This window comes from Anolis carolinensis, chromosome 2 (assembly GCF_035594765.1).
Source record: "Anolis carolinensis isolate JA03-04 chromosome 2, rAnoCar3.1.pri, whole genome shotgun sequence".
Lineage (NCBI taxonomy): Eukaryota > Metazoa > Chordata > Lepidosauria > Squamata > Dactyloidae > Anolis > Anolis carolinensis.
Window position 1 is genome coordinate 12,877,054 of NC_085842.1, and position 20,116 is coordinate 12,897,169.

General features: G+C 38.2%; 1 protein-coding gene across 1 annotated transcript in view; it reads left to right on the forward strand.

The window, feature by feature from the left end:
* Window positions 1-4,170: 4,170 nt before the first annotated feature.
* Window positions 4,171-20,116, forward strand: part of LOC107983704 (uncharacterized) — a 27,334-nt gene continuing 11,388 nt past the window's right edge. The window contains exons 1-2 of the mRNA XM_062973216.1: window positions 4,171-4,617; window positions 9,448-9,545. Of these exons, the coding sequence (XP_062829286.1) occupies window positions 9,456-9,545 (90 nt within the window). The 5' untranslated portion in view covers window positions 4,171-4,617; window positions 9,448-9,455. The remainder of the gene's footprint in view (window positions 4,618-9,447; window positions 9,546-20,116) is intronic.

The window sequence follows — 20,116 nt, forward strand, 5'->3', positions numbered from 1 at the left end:
CTTCCCAAGAGCCCGAGATAGGGCTGAGCCTCTATACCTCTCCTGAGGCACTTCTTGGGACACAGAGGGCGGAGCTAGGGAAGGGGGCAGGGCCTCTTCCCGAGAGCATGAGACAGGGCTGAGCCTCTATACCTCTCCTGAGGCACTTGTTGGGACACAGAGGGCGGAGCTAGGGAAGGGGGCAGGGCCTCTTCCCGAGAGCATGAGACAGGGCTGAGCCTCTATACCTCTCCTGAGGCACTTCTTGGGACACAGAGGGCGGAGCTAGGGAAGGGGGCAGGGCCTCTTCCCGAGAGCATGAGACAGGGCTGAGCCTCTATACCTCTCCTGAGAGGCATTTTAGGACTAAAGGACAGGGCTAGGGGCGGGGCCTCTTCCCCAGAGCCCGAGACAGGGCTGAGCCTCTATGACGTTTGTTAGAACACGGGGGCGGGGTATAGGGGTTCAGCCCCATCAGGCCCCCTCCTCTAGCCCCGCCTCCTGTGTCCTGACAGGCATCGCAGGAGAGGGATAGAAGCTCAGCCCTGCCTCAGAGCTTGTAACTCCACCCCTCCCAGTCCATTTGAGGCCCCGCCCACCTCCCCCTCCCAGCCCTGCATCTTGGACTAGGGGAGAGGCTCAGCCCCGCCCTCTTGATCATGAGCCATGCCCACCCCTCTAAGCCACGCCCCCTTTCCAGGGGGCGATGAGTCATATTTTTTCTGGGAAGGGGGCGGGGTGGTAGGCAAAATAAGTTTGGGAACCACCGCTTTAGAGGATGACGAAGGGGATTTTATGGGGTCTCAAGAGGGGTTTTGGGGGGAAACGGAGACATGGGTTAGTGAATCTCCTGGTAGTTCTTAAGGAAGTTAGAGAAAGTGAAATCTGTTCCCATGAGAACCTGCCAGAGATTGCTCCTGAGAGGAATGTAGGGGAGTGTGAGTTTTTCCCTAGGTCAGAGAAGCTGCAGCTGCGCCAAGGGAGTGTGAAAGAGAGACAGATTCACCTTTCTTAGCAGCTTTGAGTGAAGCAGCCAAGAACCAGGTGTACAAGGAGTGATGTCATGGGAGGAAATTGAGGCTTTTAAATGGGCTCCAAGCGGACCGCTCTTTGTGAGAACAACGTTGCATTTCAAGTGAGAACAACTCTTAAGTTCTATGTGTTAGCAGGTGTGTATAGCAAAACCAGCAGCGTCCAGTTTACACCATGTGCAAAAGACTCAGACCAGGCAGAGGAACTGAAAGAGCAAAGGAAACTTTACTTGTTGAGTTGAAGTCAAATAAAAGGTTCAGCAATCGTACAATGTCCTTGTAGTTGCATAGGATCAATAACTAATCAATCAGCATTCAATATATACAGCATAGCATATTTAAAAGTGCTACTTGACTGTAGCTAGAGAGCCTGTCTTTTCTGTGCTCTCCCTACAAGCTCAAATTCCCAACTGACAAACCAACCATCTGCCAGCAAACTGATACATTGTTTGAGGCGTGGCTTGCCTCTGCAAAAAGCTTAGCTACCTTTTTGCAGAGATCTCATGCAAGCAACTTTGCAAGGATTTCTTTACACACACACACACACATAGCAATTTGGCGCAATACTATGCCCTTGCTTCAAGTATTCAGGGTTCTGGATTTTGGGTCTTGTTCATGTTTGCTTAAGTTTCAAGTTTCTGGATTTTAATCCTTGTTCATGTCTTCATAGTTTTTGGTCTGGTTTGTTCTCTGTTTTGTTCTCAAGTTTGATCAAGTGTATGGAGTTTGCCTTGTTTCATTGTATTGACTCAAAGTGAAGTTCCAAGTTTTTGGATTCCTTTGGTTTGATTCCTAAAATGGATTGTCACCTATACTCAACAACTTTGGAGTGGCCAGCTACTAGTCAAAGTACATTTAGTACAAGGGTTGAATGAAGAGTAATGCTTCCACCTTCGTAACTCCTCAAGAGATGGCCGTCCTGGTCTGTGGCAGGTCCAGGCTTGTTCAGGAGACTCTCTCCTACAGTTCCATTTGGCGGGAAGCCTTAGCATTGAACGGTTGTGTTGTTAAAGTGCGAAGTAGGGAACCCTGCGTAGACGGGGAAGCCTTAGCATTGAACGGTTGTGTTGTTAAAGTGCGAAGTATGGAACCCTGCACAGACGGGGAAGCCTTAGCATTGAACGGTTGTGTTGTTAAAGTGCGAAGTATGGAACCCTGCGTAGACGGGGAAGCCTTAGCATTGAACGGTTGTGTTGTTAAAGTGCGAAGTATGGAACCCTGCGCAGACGGAGAAGCCTTAGCATTGAACGGTTGTGTTGTTAAAGTGGAAAGTATGGAACCCTGCACAGACGGGGAAGCCTTAGCACTGAACGGTTGTGTTGTTAAAGTGCGAAGTATGGAACCCTGTGCAGACAGGAAAGCCTTAGCATTGAACGGTTGTGTTGTTAAAGTGCGAAGTATGGAACCCTGTGCAGACAGGAAAGCCTTAGCATTGAACGGTTGTGTTGTTAAAGTGCGAAGTATGGAACCCTGCGCAGACGGGGAAGCCTTAGCATTGAACGTTTGTGTTGTTAAAGTGGAAAGTATGGAACCCTGCGTAGACGGGGAAGCCTTAGCATTGAACGGTTGTGTTGTTAAAGTGCAAAGTATGGAACCCTGCACAGACGGGGAAGCCTTAGCACTGAACGGTTGTGTTGTTAAAGTGGAAAGTATGGAATCCTGCACAGACGGGGAAGCCTTAGCATTGAACGGTTGTGTTGTTAAAGTGGAAAGTATGGAATCCTGCACAGACGGGGAAGCCTTAGCATTGAACGGTTGTGTTGTTAAAGTGGAAAGTTTGGAACCCTGCACAGACGGGGAAGCCTTAGCACTGAACGGTTGTGTTGTTAAAGTGCGAAGTAGGGAACCCTGCGTAGACGGGGAAGCCTTAGCATTGAACGGTTGTGTTGTTAAAGTGCGAAGTAGGGAACCCTGCGGAGATGGTCGGTCAATGCAACTTAAGCAACGTGCAGTCATTGAATTCTTGAGAGCAGAAGGTGTCATCCCAAAGGAGACTCATCAGAGAATGCAAGTCGTTTATGATGATTGTGTTGATGTGAGTCCTGTGCATCATTGGGCGAGTAAGTTTAAAGATGTTGACGTGGGAACTTGCGTGACAAAGAGTTGGACGTCCTGTGACAGCAACCACCGAGTTTCACAAGCAAAAGGTTGACAGATTGATTCAGGACGATCGTCGTATCACTCAGAGAGAAATTTCAAGTCTAATCGGCATTTCACAAGAATGTGTGGGTCACCTTATTTCTTTGCTCGGCTATCGGAAGATCTGTGAGACGCCGGTTGCAGAAACTGAGTGTTGACTTCTTCCGTGACGGCTTCGGAAAACGTGTTCATCGTCGGCAGAAATGTATCCAATGGTCTGGTTATGGTGTTATTGTTTTGCTCGGCTATCGGAAGATCTGTGAGACGCCGGTTGCAGAAACTGAGTGTTGACTTCTTCCGTGACGGCTTCGGAAAACTTGTTCATCGTCGGCAGAAATGTATCCAATGGTCTGGTGATGGTGTTATTGTTTTGCTCGGCTATCGGAAGATCTGTGAGACGCCGGTTGCAGAAACTGAGTGTTGACTTCTTCCGTGACGGCTTCGGAAAACTTGTTCATCGTCGGCAGAAATGTATCCAATGGTCTGGTGATTATGTATCAAAGTGAATAGTGGTAATTAAAGACCACATTCTCGGGATTATGTCTGCATTTGATTTATTAAAATATTCCCAGCCAAACCCAAGTAACGAAGGTGGAGGCATTACTCTTCATTCAACCCTCGTTCGTAAGTAAAACCATTTAGTAGAATTTGCATGTAAATCAGAACAGGTACGTGTTTTAAACGTCACTCTAGCCAAATATATGATAAGCTTTGATTACATAGGGAAGGGTTAACATCCAATGTTGTTTGCTGTGCCATGCACTTTTTGTTGGATTTTGAGAAACGTGGTTTGTTGTGCAAACAAGGATTGGTGAAAATCTTCAGTGGAGACCTTTTTTCTCCCGATAATGACTCTTTCAGGAATGAATTTCCTTTCCGAGGAGTAGATTTCTCTCGCTTTCTGTGGTCTCATCCCCATTGCTCATAACTAGGAGTCATTTGTAAGTCGGATATCTCTACGGCCTGTCCATAGCTCTGGATAGGGAAGGGTTAAGACACACACACAGAGACACACACACACACACCCCCGTGGCGTTTGTTTTGCTGCCTCTGCCTCTGTTCGGAAGAGTTCACCTCACTTTCTGTCCCGGTGATAATTGGATTTTGGAACTGTTGGGTCGCCATGGAAACAAGGGCTGGTGAGAAAGCTCCAGTGGAGACACCTTTTCCCCAGGATTGATAACTCTTCCCGGAGTGGATTTTCTCTGCCGAAGAATAGATTGCCTCTCGCTTCCTGTTTGCAACTGGGCTGCGAGTCTCAAGGACTCACTCGGCACAGAAGACAATGAAGAAGACCCCCAGCTGAATATTCTGCTCGGCCTCTGCCACTCGGCCCAGGGTCACTTCTGCCGCTGAAGTTGCATCCTGTGAGTACAAAGGGCTCCCTCTGCTTTAATATATGTCTTTTAATGGTCTGGTGTTTTATATTTTGAGTGTTGCACTCTTCCAGAGCCGTAAGGAGAGCCAGGTAAGACATCATGATGATGATGATGATGATAATTATATTGTATGCAATACATATATTGCAAACTATAACTGCTTTGCAAAGAGAACCGAGTTGTTATTATATTTTGTATGCACACTATCAAAGAGAACGGGGCTATTATTATTATTATTATTATTATTATTATTATTATTATTAGTATTATTATATTTTGTATGCACACGACTACAGCTTTGCCAAGAGAAGTGGGTTATTGTTGTGATTGCTATTATTATTATATTGCATGCACACTAATACTGCTTTGCAAAAAGAGCCAGGCTATTATTATTATATTTTGTATGCACATGACTACAACTTTGCCAAGAGAGGTGAGTTGTTATTATTATTATTATTATTATTATAATTATTATTATTATTATTATATTTTGTATGCACACTACCACAGCTTTGCAAAGAGAGGTGAGTTGTTGTTGTTGTTATTATTATTATTATTATTATTATTATTATTATTATTATTATATTTTGTATGCACACAACTACAACTTTGCCAAAAGAGGTGAGTTGTTGTTGTTGTTATTATTATTATTATTATTATTATTATTATTATTATATTTTGTATGCACACGACTACAGCTTTGCCAAGAGAGGTGAGTTGTTATTATTATTATTATTATTATTATTATTATTATTATTATTATTATATTTTGTATGCACACTACCACAGCTTTGCAAAGAGAGGTGAGTTGTTGTTGTTGTTATTATTATTATTATTATTATTATTATTATTATTATTATTATATTTTGTATGCACACTACTACAACTTTGCCAAAAGAGGTGAGTTGTTGTTGTTGTTGTTATTATTATTATTATTATTATATTTTGTATGCACACGACTACAGCTTTGCCAAGAGAGGTGAGTTATTATTATTATTATTATTATTATTATTATTATTATTATTATTATTATATTTTGTATGCACACTACCACAGCTTTGCAAAGAGAGGTGAGTTGTTATTATTATTATTATTATTATTATTATTATTATTATTATTATATTTTGTATGCACACTACTACAACTTTGCCAAAAGAGGTGAGTTGTTGTTGTTGTTGTTATTATTATTATTATTATATTTTGTATGCACACGACTACAGCTTTGCCAAGAGAAGTGTGTTATTGTTGTTATTGCTATTATTATTATATTGCATGCACACTAATACTGCTTTGCAAAAAGAGCCAGGCTATTATTATTATATTTTGTATGCACATGACTACAACTTTGCCAAGAGAAGTGGGTTATTGTTGTTATTGCTATTATTATTATATTGCATGCACACTAATACTGCTTTGCAAAAAGAGCCAGGCTATTATTATTATATTTTGTATGCACATGACTACAACTTTGCCAAGAGAGGTGAGTTGTTGTTATTATTATTATTATTATTATTATTATTATTATTATTATTATTATTATATTTTGTATGCACACTACCACAGCTTTGCAAAGAGAGGTGAGTTGTTGTTATATTATTATTATTATTATTATTATTATTATTATTATTATTATTATTATATTTTGTATGCACACTACTACAACTTTGCCAAAAGAGGTGAGTTGTTGTTGTTGTTGTTATTATTATTATTATTATATTTTGTATGCACACGACTACAGCTTTGCCAAGAGAGGTGAGTTGTTGTTGTTGTTATTATTATTATTATTATTATTATTATATTTTGTATGCACACGACTACAGCTTTGCCAAGAGAGGTGAGTTATTATTATTATTATTATTATTATTATTATTATTATTATTATTATTATATTTTGTATGGACACTACCACAGCTTTGCAAAGAGAGGTAAGTTATTATTATTATTATTATTATTATATTTTGTATGCACACTACAACAGCATTGTAAAGAGAGGTGAGTTATTATTATTATTATTATTATTATTTTGTATGCACACTACTACAACTTTGCCAAGAGAGGTGAGTTGTTATTATTATTATTATTATTATTATTATTATTATTATTATTATTATTATATTTTGTATGCACACTAATACAGCTTTGCAAAGAGAGGTGAGTTGTTATTATTATTATTATTATTATTATTATTATTATTATATTTTGTATGCACACTACAACAGCTTTGTAAAGAGAGGTGAGTTATTATTATTATTATTATTATTATTATATTTTGTATGCACAATACCACAACTTTGTAAAGAGAACTGGGTTATTATTATTATTATTATATTTTGTATGCACACTACCACAGCTTTGCAAAGAGAGGTGAGTTATTATTATTATTATTATTATTATTATTATTATTATTATTATTATTATATTTTGTATGCACAATACCACAACTTTGTAAAGAGAACTGGGTTATTATTATTATTATTATATTTTGTATGCACACTACCACAGCTTTGCAAAGAGAGGTGAGTTGTTATTATTATTATTATTATTATTATTATTATTATTATTATACTTTGCATGCACAATACCACAGCTTTGCAAAGATAACTGGGTTGTTATTATTGTTGTTGTTGTTGTTATTATATTTTGTATGCACACTACCACAGCTTTGCAAAGAGAGGTGAGTTATTATTATTATTATTATTATTATTATTATTATTATTATTATTATTATTATTATTTGTATGCACACTAATACTGCTTTGCAAAAAGATCCAGGCTATTATTATTATTATTATCATTATTATTATATTTTGGATGCACACGACTACAGCTTTGCCAAGAGAAGTGAGTTGTACCTGTTGTAATAGCAGTTGCTATTACTGCTTTGAAAAGAGAACCAGGCTTTTATTATTATTACTATTATTATTTTGCATGCACACTATTACTGCTCTGTAAAGAGAACTGTATTGTTGTTGTGGTTGTTGTTGTTGTTGTTATATTGTATGCGAACTATTAATGCTTTGCAAAGAGAACTGGGTTATTATTATTATATTTTGTATGCACACCATCACAACTTTGCAAAGAGAACTGGGTTGTTTTTATTGTTACTATTATAACAATATACACTATTACTGCCTTGCAAAGAGAACTGGGTTATTATAATAATTATTATTATATTTTGTATGCACACTATTACTGCTTTGCATAGATAAATTGGTTCATATTATTATTGTGTGCACACTATTAATGCTTCGCAAAGAGAAATGGGTTATTATTATTCTTACATTGTATGCGAACTACTACTGCTTTGCAAAGAGAACAGGGTTATTATTATTATATTGTATGCATACTGTTACAGCTTTGCAAAGAAAACTGGGTTATTATAATTATAATTATAATTATTATTATTATTATTACTACTATATTGTATGCATACTACTACAGCTTTGCAAAGAGGTGGGTTATTATTATTATTATTATTATTATTATTATTATTATGTATGCACACTATTACTGCTTTATAAAGAGAAGTTGGTTCTTCTTCTTCTTCTTCTTCTTATTATTATTATTATTATTATATATTATTATTATTATATTATTAGCCGCTCCGAGCCCTAGGGGAGTGGCGGCATATAAGTTTGAAAAATAAATAAATAAATAAATAAATAACTAAATAAATAAAATATTGTGTGCACAATATTACCCTTCTGCAAAGAGTGGCGAGTTGTTGTTGTTGTTGTTGTTGTTATTATTATTATTATTATTATTATTATTATTATTATTATTATATTGTATGCACACTATTATTGCTTTGCAAAGAGAACTGGGCTATTATTATTATTATTATTATTATTATTATTATTATTATTATTATATTGTATGCACACTATTACTGCTTTGCAGAGAATTAGGTTGTTGTTATTTTGTGCACACTATTACTGCATTGCAAAGAGAGGTGGATCATTATTATATTGCATACATACTGTTACTGTTTTGCAAAGAGAACTGGGCTATTATTATTATTATATTGTATGCAAACTATTGCTGTATTGTGAAGAGAGATGGCATTATTATTATTATTATTATTATTATTATTATTATTATTATTATTATTATTATTATTTGATACACATCAAACAAGATCACTATGCTGGCTTACAAAGATATTGGTGGCACGCAAGAGGAGGTTTTGCCAGACTCTTCCCTTCAAACAGAGCCTGAAACCTGGTGGTCTCCATTGCCGGCCTCCCATCCAAGGACCGACCAAAGCAGACCCTGTTTAGCTTCCTTTGGGGTAATTACTAAAAAAAACCCTCATATCCAGCTGCCTTGTTTTTAATGATCCCCATTTTTCAGCAATGAGGGGTAGCCTAGTTCCTTTCAAGGCACCAAATATTGAACGCTAAGCAGGGCCAGCCCTGGTTAGCACTTGGATGGGAGGCCAACGAGGTTTCGGAGGAAGGGACTGGCAAAATGGATGCCTTAGCTGCCGAGATCTATACTTTTAATCGTACTAATGGGGTAGGGACCTCAGCACACTTTCTCAGCCTCACAGGGAAGCCAAGGCAAACCTCCTCTGAACACATAGATCCCTGCTAAAAAAAACAACTCCATAAAACTTCCAGTTAGAAAGGTCTTTCTTTGCCTTAATGATGGGCCATGACTCTGAAGACTGGGGTTCGAAGGAGTCACACTATCTCAGCCACAGAAAAACCTTAGTGTCACCATAAGTCACAGACTACCACGACGACAACAACACAACCATAAACTTTGGTATACTCTTTAAAAGTTCGAGTAGGTTTTCTGCAGGTATTGTTATGCATTTCCGTGGCATTTCTGATCCCATCTCACCTGAGTCTTCCCTTCTTTTCTCTTTCTTCCAAAGGCCTCGCTTTAATCTTTCCTTCCTTCCTTCCATACAGAGCTCACAATGGCATTCGGGGCCCAATCCGGATCCTCTTCTCTTTGGGGCAAAGCAGGAGAAGACGCCGCTGTTGCAAGACATCAAGGGGGAGAGCAGGTCAGGACATAGGGAATATTATTCCTTCCTTCTGGTAAAAGACTATTATATATATATATATATATATATATATATATATATATATATATATAATTATTATTATTTCGGATTGTTCTCGCTTTTTGATATATATATATATATATATATATATATATATATATATATCAAAAAGCGAGAACAATCCGAAATAATTCCGATATACGATTCAAAACGATTTTTTGGACATGTCTAATATATATATATATATTAGACATGTCCAAAAAATCGTTTTGAATCGTATATCGGAATTATTTCGGATTGTTCTCGCTTTTTGATACGCATTCCGAGACATTGTCTCACAGTGCAACCAGCAATGTAATTCGAACCATTGTTGGCCCATTCTCTAATTGTCTCTTAATGTTTCGTTAATCTTTTCCCCCCAATTTTTTTAAATATATTTTTTAAAAATATTTTTTAAAAATTTGGTTCTGCAACCTACCTAGAATGGGAGCTTAGCGCAGCCTAACATGGCTGCCGCTCCCCGGCCAATCAGAAGCTTCCATGATGGACGCAAAGGTGGGGGCTAGGGTTGATGAGGATAGCTCAAGAAATGAGGGTGGGAGAGCCCTGTAAAAGTCCCCCCCCCCCGGTTCCCCCCTTTTTTTTTTTTGCCGATTGCGCATGCGCGTCCGCCATTTTAGAAACATTTAGAATCATTATGAATTTTCGGAAATATCCGAATCTTTTGGGTGAAAAAATCGGAAATACTTTCTATATCGAAGCGCCAGCGCCCCCTACTTTAGAAACGAGAATTGAAATGTTTTTCATCGATCGGACATGCCTAATATATATGTATGTATCTTATCTATATATACCGTGTTTCCCCGAAAATAAGACAGTGTCTTATATTAATTTTTGCTCCCAAAGATGTGCTAGGTCTTATTTTCAGGGGATGTCTTATTTTTCCATGAAGAAGAATTCACATTTATTGTTGAACAAAAAAATTAACATTTATTATATACTGTACAGTAGTTGTCATCAGAAACCAGCATAACCAGACAAACTGTGAATCCTATCAAGAATTTCTTGTTACTACCAGTATTTCCATGTACAACTGGTATGTACATTTACCGATCCTGCATGCTCTGGTGTTCTGTTTGGCAGGCGCTGGGCATTCTTCCAAACAAAAACTTTGCTGGGTCTTACTTTCGGGGGAGGCCTTATATTTGGCAATTCAGCAAAACTTCTGCTAGGTCTTATTTTTCGGGGATGTCTTATTTTCAGGGAAACAGGGTATAAAAGAGTGATGGAATCCCGGCACCGGACAAAACAACAAAACTAAATGCCTCACAACCTCGAAATTTAGCAGCACAACCCCTCATCCACGCCTCAAGGTTCATACAACAAAACTACACATCACGAACCTCCATGGGGCCTAAAAAACCCCAAAAACCAGAACGCTCTATGTGCGCCTGACTAAGCAACATTTCCCCTAGATAGTAAACCCTCAGGCTTTCAAGTCCCATTCAACTTATCCAACAAAGGATGCCCCTATGTAGAAAGCAGTCAGTCTTTGAAACAGAGAGACTATTCAGTGCAATTCAAATTGGCTAAAAAAAAACCATTTCCCTACAACACAAGTACCCAGCCTTCCAAGCAGCAAGCCTATTCCATTGTATTCCAACTCACCAAACAAGGATTCGCATAAGAAAGAAATTTTGTCTGTTGGAGGCAAGAATGAATGCTGCGATTAGCCAGAATGATTAGCATTTAATGGCCTTTCAGCTTCAAAGCCTGGCTGTTTCCTTCCGGCCGAAAAGGAAGATAGAAAAATAGATATAGGCCAATCTGATTTTTTGGGTTTTTTTAATGGTCACTCCTTGGAAAGTGATTAATTTTGTGGCCAAGTTTGATGTGATTTGGTCCAGTGGTTTTGTTGTTAACTCGGTTATGAGCAAGATTGTTCTGTAGGTTTGCTCTTAAGTTGAATTTGTTTGCAAGTCTGAACAGGCACATTCTTGAAGTGTATCTCCAGCCAAAAGTATATTATTTAGCTTTGGATTGCATAGGGAAGGGTTAAGCTTCCTGCGGTGTTTTTCTTTGCTGTCTGTTCACAAGATTTCACATCACTTTCTGTCCTTGTGATAATTGGATTTCGGAAAATGTGGCTTGTTGTGGAAACAAGGAGTGGAGATACAGTTCCAGTGGAGGCAACTCTTTCCCCAATAGTAATAACTCTTCCAAGACTGGATTTGCTTTTTAACTTGGGGACTGACTGTCTGTGTATATATATCTATATATATAAAAGGGTAATGAAATTTCGGCCTAGGACAAAACAACAAAACTACACATCCCAGAAAAACTAAACTTGGCAGCACAACCCATCATCCATGCCTCTACGTTCATACAACAAAAAGAAAAGAAAAATAAAGTCCTAATTAGAGGGAGAGGAATAATTGTTTTTATCCAATTGCTGCCAGTTAGAAGGCTAAGTTCCGCCCACTTGGTCTCCTAGCAACCCACTCAGCCCAGGGGACAGGCAAAGTTAGACCTCTTCCACACTGCCTATAAAATACAGATTATCTGATTTGAACTGGATTATATGGCAGTGTAGACTCAAGGCCCTTCCACTCAGCTATATAACCCATATATAATGGACTTAATGTCAGGGGAAAACCTTTACCCTTTACCTTAACTACCACCAATTCCTCAATACTTTATTTCCCATACCACCAGACTTCACCACAGCAACACGTGGCCGGGCACAGCTAGTCTATATATAAAAATGTAATGTGCGTTTTACTATGGAGTAAACAACAAAACCACTGAACCAAATCACACCAAATTTGGCCACAAAAAACATAGTCATCCAAAATATGTCTTTCAAACAAAAAAAAACCCTAGAAAAATAAAGTCCAAATTAGAGGACCAGGAAAAGCTGTTTTCCCCTAGCTGCCAGTTAGAAGGGTAGGTGTAGAAATCGGCCAGGCTTTGAAGCAGCGAGGCTATTCAGTGCAATTCAAATTGGCCAAAAAACCATCCCCCTAGAACGCAAGTACCCTGCCTTCCAAGTAGCATCCCTATTCCATTGTATTCCAGCTCACCAAATAAGGATTCCCATAAGAAGACAACGGCCAGGCTTGGAGGCTGCAAGGCTATTCATTGCTATTCCATCTGGCCAACAAAGCATTCCCATAAGCCACAGCAACACATGGCCGGGCACAGCTAATATATCTATATATATAAAAGAGTGATGGCATCACGGCAATTCACAAAACAACAAAAGTACAGGCCCCCCAACCTCAAAATTTGACAACACAACCCATCATCCATGCCTCTAGGTTGATACAACAAAAAGAAAAGAAAAATAAAGTCCTAATTAGAGGGAGAGGAATAATTTTTTTTTATCCAATTGCTGCCAGTTTAGAGGGCTAATCTCTGCCCACTTGGTTGCCTAGCAACCAAGGGACAGCCAGGTTTCAGTTATGGGACAGGCAGATTTAGGCCTCACTTAGACTTCTTCCACAGATTATCTAATTTGCACTGGATTATATGGCAGTGTAGACTCAAGGCCCTTCCACACAGCTATATAACCCATTTATAATCTTATATTATCTGCTTTGCACTGGATTATCTTGACTCCACACTAGCATATAATCCACTTCAGTGTGCATTTTATACAGCTGTGAAAAAGGAGCCTCATATAATCCAGTTCTGAGCAGATAATATAAGATTAGAAATATACAGTAGAGTCTCACTTATCCAACGTAAACAGGCCGGCAGGATAAGTGAATATGTTGGATAATAAGAAGGGATTCAGGAAAAGCCAATTAAACATCAAATTAGGTAATCGTTATACAAATTAAGCACCAAAACATCATATTATACAACAAATTTGACAGAAAAAGTAGTTCCATGCGCAGTAATGCTATGTAGTAATTACAGTAGAGTCTCACTTATCCAACACTCGCTTATCCAACGTTCTGGATTATCCAACGCATTTTTGTAGTCAATGTTTTCAATATATCATGATATTTTGGTGCTAAATTCATAAATACAGTAATTACTATATAGCATTACTGTGTACTGAACTACTTTTTCTGACACATTTGTTGTCTAACATGATGTTTTGGTGCTTAATTTGTAAAATCATAACTTAATTTGATGTTTAATAGGGTTATCCTTAATTCCTCATTATCCAACATATTCGCTTATCCAACATTCTGCCAGCCCGTTTATGTTGGATAAGTGAGAATCTACTGTACTGTATTTACAAATTTACCACTAAAATATCACAATGAATTTAAAACACTGACTACAAAAAACATTGATTATGAAAAGGCAGACTGCGTTGGATAATCCAGAACATTGTATAAGCGAATGTTGGATAAGTGAGATTCTTCTTTAATATGAAATAATTACTGGGATAGAATAATGCAGAACAATATAATCTCTAAAACCAGGACAGTAAATAAACAGGGGAATTCCACACAGGAAACAATCAGGGCCAGCTAACACCTCCCAACAAAGTATTCCCATCATCAAAGTCTGGCAAATCCTCTGTTTTCTCAGGGCCACAGACAGTAGAAGCACATAAAATATCACAAACAACACCACTCTGAAAACAAGGGAATTCCAGACAGGAAACAATCAGGGCCAGCTAACACCTCCCAACAAAAAATTCACTCAGGGAGGAAACAGCCAGGCTTTAAAGCTGCAAGGCCATTACATCCTAATCATTTTTCCTAATTGCAGCATTCATACTTGCCTCCAACAAACAAAAAAACCCAATCAGAAATATTGTATATTCACAACCTTTAGGAAATAATATCCCCTGATGGCGCAGCGTGTTAAAGCGCTGAGCTGCTGAACTTCTGGACCGAAAGGCCACAGGTTTGAATTGGGGGAGCGGAGAGAGCCCCCACTGTTAGCTCCAGCTTCTGCCAACCCAGAAGTTCAAAAACATGCAAATGTGAGTGCATCAATAGGTACTGCTCCGGCGGGAAGGTAACGGCGCTCCATGTAGTCATCCCACATGACCTTGGAGGAGTCTACGGACAATGCCGGCTCTTCGGCTTAGAAATGGAGATGAGCACCAACCTCCAGAGTCGGACACGACTGGACTTAATCTCTGGGGAAAACCTTGACCCTTGACCTTAACTACCACCAATTCCTCAATACTTTATTTCCCAGACCACCAGACTTCGCCACAGCAACGCGTGGCCGGGCACAGCTAGTGTGTATATATATATATATATATATATATATATATATATATATATACATATATACATATATATATATATATATATATATATATATATATATATAAATGTAAGTGTGTTTTTCCAATGGGGTAAACAACAAAACCACTGAACCAAGTCACACCAAAATTTGTCACAAAATACATAATCATCCAATCTATGTCTTTCAATCAAAAAACCTAGAAAATTGAAGAGGATGAGGAAGAGCTGTTCTCCCCCTGGCTGCCAGTCAGAAGATTAAGCCCTACCCCCTTTAGGCCCCACCCCTTCGTGTCATAGCAACCCCCTCAGCCACAATGGCGCCCAGAGGACAGGCAGGGGTTCACTCTGATCAACACTCTGAAAACAGGGGAATTCCAGACATGAAACAATCAGGACCAGCTAACACCTCCCGAAAAAAGATTCCCCCAGGGAGGAAGCAGCTAGGCTTTGAAGCTGAAAGGCCATTACATGCAAATCATTCTGGCTAATTGCAGCATTCACATTTGCCTCCAGCAGACAAAAAAAAAAAAAAGGAACAACCAGAAATATTGTATATTCACAAGCTTTAGGAAATAACATATACTAACTACCACCAATTCCTCAATACAGTAGAGTCTCACTTATCCAAGCCTCGATTATCCAAGCCTCTGGATTATCCAAGCCATTTTTGTAGTCAATGTTTTCAATATATCGTGATATTTTGGTGCTAAATTTGTAAATACAGTAATTACAACATAACATTACTGCGTATTGAACTACTTTTTCTGTCAATTTTCTTGTATAACATGATGTTTTGGTGCTTAATTTGTAAAATCATAACCTAATTTGATGTTTAATAGGCTTTTCCTTAATCCCTCCTTATTATCCAAGATATTCGCTTATCCAAGCTTCTGCTGGCCCGTTTAGCTTGGATAAGTGAGACTCTACTGTACTTTATTTCCCATACCACCATCCTTCGCCACAGCTACACGTGGCTGGGCAAGCTGTGCCCGGTCACACATCGCTGTGACGAAATGTGGTGGTATGGGAAATAAAGTATTGAGGCATTGGTGGTAGTTAGCATGTAATGGCCTTTCAGCTTCAAAGCCTAGCTGCTTCCTCCTTGGGGGAATCTTTTGTTGAGAGGTGTTAGCTGGCCCTGATTGTTTCATGTCTGGAATTCCCGTTTTCAGAGTGTTGTTCTTTGCAATATTTTGCGTTTTTCTACTGCCTGTGTAGATGAAGAAGTAACTATATGCAGTGCTTGAGAGCACACACTCAAAGAGAAAGGCTGTGGACCTTAGAAAACAGAGGATTTGCCAGGCTTTGATGATGCAAGGCTATTCAGTGCTGTTCATGCTTGGGAACAATGGATTCCCCTAGTTAGGAAGCAGCCAGGCAAGTGAGGTTTATATATATATCCCCGTGGAATAATGTCCAGGGTGGGAGAAAGAAATTTTGTCTGTTGGAGGCAAGAATGAATGCTGCAATTAGCCAGAATGATTAGGATTTAATGGCCTTTCAGCTTCAAAGCCTGGCTGTTTCCTTCCGGCCGAAAAGGAAGAGGGGGGAAATGAAAAATAGATATAGGCCAATCCGATTTTTTTGGGTTTTTTAATGGTCACTCCTTGGAAAGTGATTAATTTTGTGGCCAAGTTTGATGTGATTTGGCCCAGTGGTTTTGTTGTTAACTCAGTCCTAATTACGCACAATACATCTATATATATAAAAGAGTGATGGCATCACGACGACCCACAAAACAACAAAACTACAGCCCCCCCACCTCTAAATTTGACAACACAACCCATCATCCACGCTTCTAGGTTGATACAACAAAAAGAAAAGAAAAATAAAGTCCTAATTAGAGGGAGAGGAATAATTGCTTTTATCCAATTGCTGCCAGTTAGAAGGCTAAGCTCCTCCAAATTGGTCTCCTAGCAACCCAATAAAAAATAATAAAAAACACTAAAAAATAATTAAAAACACTAAAAGATTAATACAATAAAATACTATAATAACAGAAAATAACTAAAAAATAATACAAGAAAATAATAAAATATAATAAATAAAAAGATAACTTACAATAAAATTAATTAAAAAATACAAATAACATCAAATAAAAATTACACAACAATTTTTAACCAATACCACCACCACTTTGCCACAGCAATGCGTGGCCGGGCACAGCTAGTTTTTATATATATAGAAGATATATATACACACATATGTGCACACACACAGAGGCAGTCCCCAAGTTATGAGCAAGATTGTTCTGTAGGTTTGCTCTTAGGTTGAATTTGTTTGCAAGTCCGAACAGGCACATTTTTGAAGTGTAACTCCAGCCAAAAGTATATTATTTAGCTTTGGATGGCATAGGGAAGGGTTAACCCTCCTGCAGTGTTTTTCTTTGCTGTCTGTTCACAAGATTTCACATCACTTTCTGTCCCTGCGATAATTGGATTTTGGAAAATGTGCTTGTTGTGGAAACAAGGAGTGGAGATACAGTTCCAGTGGAGGCAACTCTTTCCCCAATAGTAATAACTCTTCCAAGACTGGATTTGCTTTTTAACTTGGGGACTGACTGTCTGTGTATCTATCTATCTATCTATCTCTCTATCTAACTATCTATCTATCTATCTATCTATCTATCTATCTATATATGAAAAAGAGTGATGGCATCACAGCGACCCACAAAACAACAAAACTACAGGCCCCCCAACCTCGAAATTTGACAACACAACCCATCATCCACGCCTCTAGGTTGATACAACAAAAAGAAAAGAAAAATAAAGTCCTAATTAGAGAGAGAGGAATAATTGCTTTTATCCAATTGCTGCCAGTTAGAAGGCTAAGCTCCTCCAACTTGGTCTCCTAGCAACCCAATAAAAAATAATAAAAAACACTAAAAATTAATACAATAAAATACTATAATAACAGAAAATAACTAAAAATAATACAAGAAAATAATATAATAAATAAAAATATAACTTACAATAAAATTAATAAAAAATTGCAAATAACATCAAATAAAAATTACACAACAATTTTTAACCAATACCACCACCACTTTGCCACAGCAACGCGTGGCCGGGCACAGCTAGTCTATATATAAAAATGTAATGTGCATTTTACTATGGAGTAAACAACAAAACCACTGAATCAAATCACACCAAATTTGGCCACAAAAGAAATAGTCATCCAAAATATGTCTTTCAAACAAAACAAAAAAAACCTAGAAAAATAAAGTCCAAATTAGAGGACCAGGAAAAGCTGTTTTCCCCCTAGCTGCCAGTTAGAAGGGTAGGTATAGAAATCGGCATTCAGTGCAATTCAGTGCAATTCAAATTGGCCAAAAAACCATTCCCCTAGAACACAAGTATCCAGCCTTCCAAGCAGCAAGCCTATTCCATTGTATTCCAGCTCATCAAACAAGGATTCACATAAGAAGAAAACAGCCAGGCTTTGAGGCTGCAAGGCTATTCACTGCTATTCCATCTGGCCAACAAATGATTCCCATAAGCCACAGCAACACGTGGCCGGGCACAGCTTATATATATAGGTAATGAAATTTCGGCCTAGGACAAAACAACAAAACTACACATCCCAGAAACACTAAACTTGGCAGCACAACCCCTCATCCATGCCTCTACGTTCATACAACAAACAGCTCCAGCTACTCCAGAAAACGGCCAGGCTTTGAGACTGCAAGGCTATTCACTTCTATTCCACCTGGCCAACAAAGGATTCCCATAAGCCACAGCAACACGTGCATTTATACAACACAGCTTATATATATATATATATATATATATATATATATATATATATATATATATATAAAAATTGTTTATTGTACCAGCCATATGCCATGACACCAAATAATATACAAGCTTTAAAAATACAATAAGCACTTTCCAATATAAACATTACAACTATATACTGACTCTTTGAAATTATAGTAGCAGTGACATGATAACAATCACAATGTCTAATTTGTATCATCCCAAACTAACTCTATTTCCATTGCTAGCCTCTGCTGTGAACTTTGCTAATTCAGCTTGGATTATTTGGGCTGTAAATGTGGCAACCTTTAATGTTATAGTTTTGGAAAAATATTACTGTATATACACATACACACGCATACACAGACTAGCTTAAGTGTCTTGCGATGCCTGGGTTAGGTTTTTTGTAAATGCTATTTATTAGAAAAATAGTTATTGGTTGGTTTTGGATATTCTGAATGTCGCTATTAGAAAAATGCATAAGGATTTGGATAAACTGTAACTCCCATCACTACAAATCCCACCATCCCAACAGTATTTAAATTTGGCCATGATGAGTCTGTGTGCCATACGTATAAGTTTGGTCCAGATCTGCCATCGGTCGCAATCACTGGGCTCTCTGGAAGTAGGAGCCAATAGGAAATCGTCCATATATCTCACAACCTCTGAGGATGCCTGCCATAGATGTGGGCGAAACGTCAGGAGAGAATACTTCTGGAACATGGCCATACTGCCCGGAAAACAAACAACAACACCATCCACATACATAAGTACAGTTTTATTATATTCGGTATCTGGTGATGGATGAGTTAGATCCCGGTAATTAGTAATGATGAATGCTAGAAGTCATTATGGGGTGTTTTTGGATTCTACGAATGGTTCCAATTTGAAAATGCATAAGGACACTGGTCAACTACAACTCCCTTCATCATCTGTCATTGCCTCCAAACTGCACCAGTCATTAATGGTGATCATAATAGGCATGCATGCCATGTTTGGTCCAAATCCATCCTTGGTGGGGTTCACAGTGCTCTCTGGATGCAGGATGAACTAACTGCAACTCTCATCATCAAGGGCCAATCTCCTCCAAAACCCTCTACCCTGTTTCCCCGAAAATAAGACATCCCCAAAAAATAAGACCTAGTAGAGGTTTTGCTGAATTGCTAAATATAAGACCTCCCCTGAAAGTAAGACCTAGCAAAGTTTTTGTTTGGAAGCATGCCCGCCAAACAGAACGCCAGAGCATGCAGGATTGGTAAATGTACATACAAGTTGTACATGGAAATAATGGTAGTAACAAGAAATTATTGACAGGAGTCAGTTTGTCTGGTTTGGTTATGTTGGTTTGTGATGACAACTACTGTACAATATACAATAAATGTTAATTTTTTTGTTCAACAATAAATGTGAATTCTTCTTCATGGAAAAATAAGACATCCCCTGAAAATAAGACCTAGAGCATCTTTGGGGGCAAAAATTAATATAAGACACTGTCTTATTTTCGGGGAAACACAGTAGTATGTTCTGTTGAATAGAAAAAACCTAGATAGAAACATACACACAAATATATTTCTATTTTTATTAT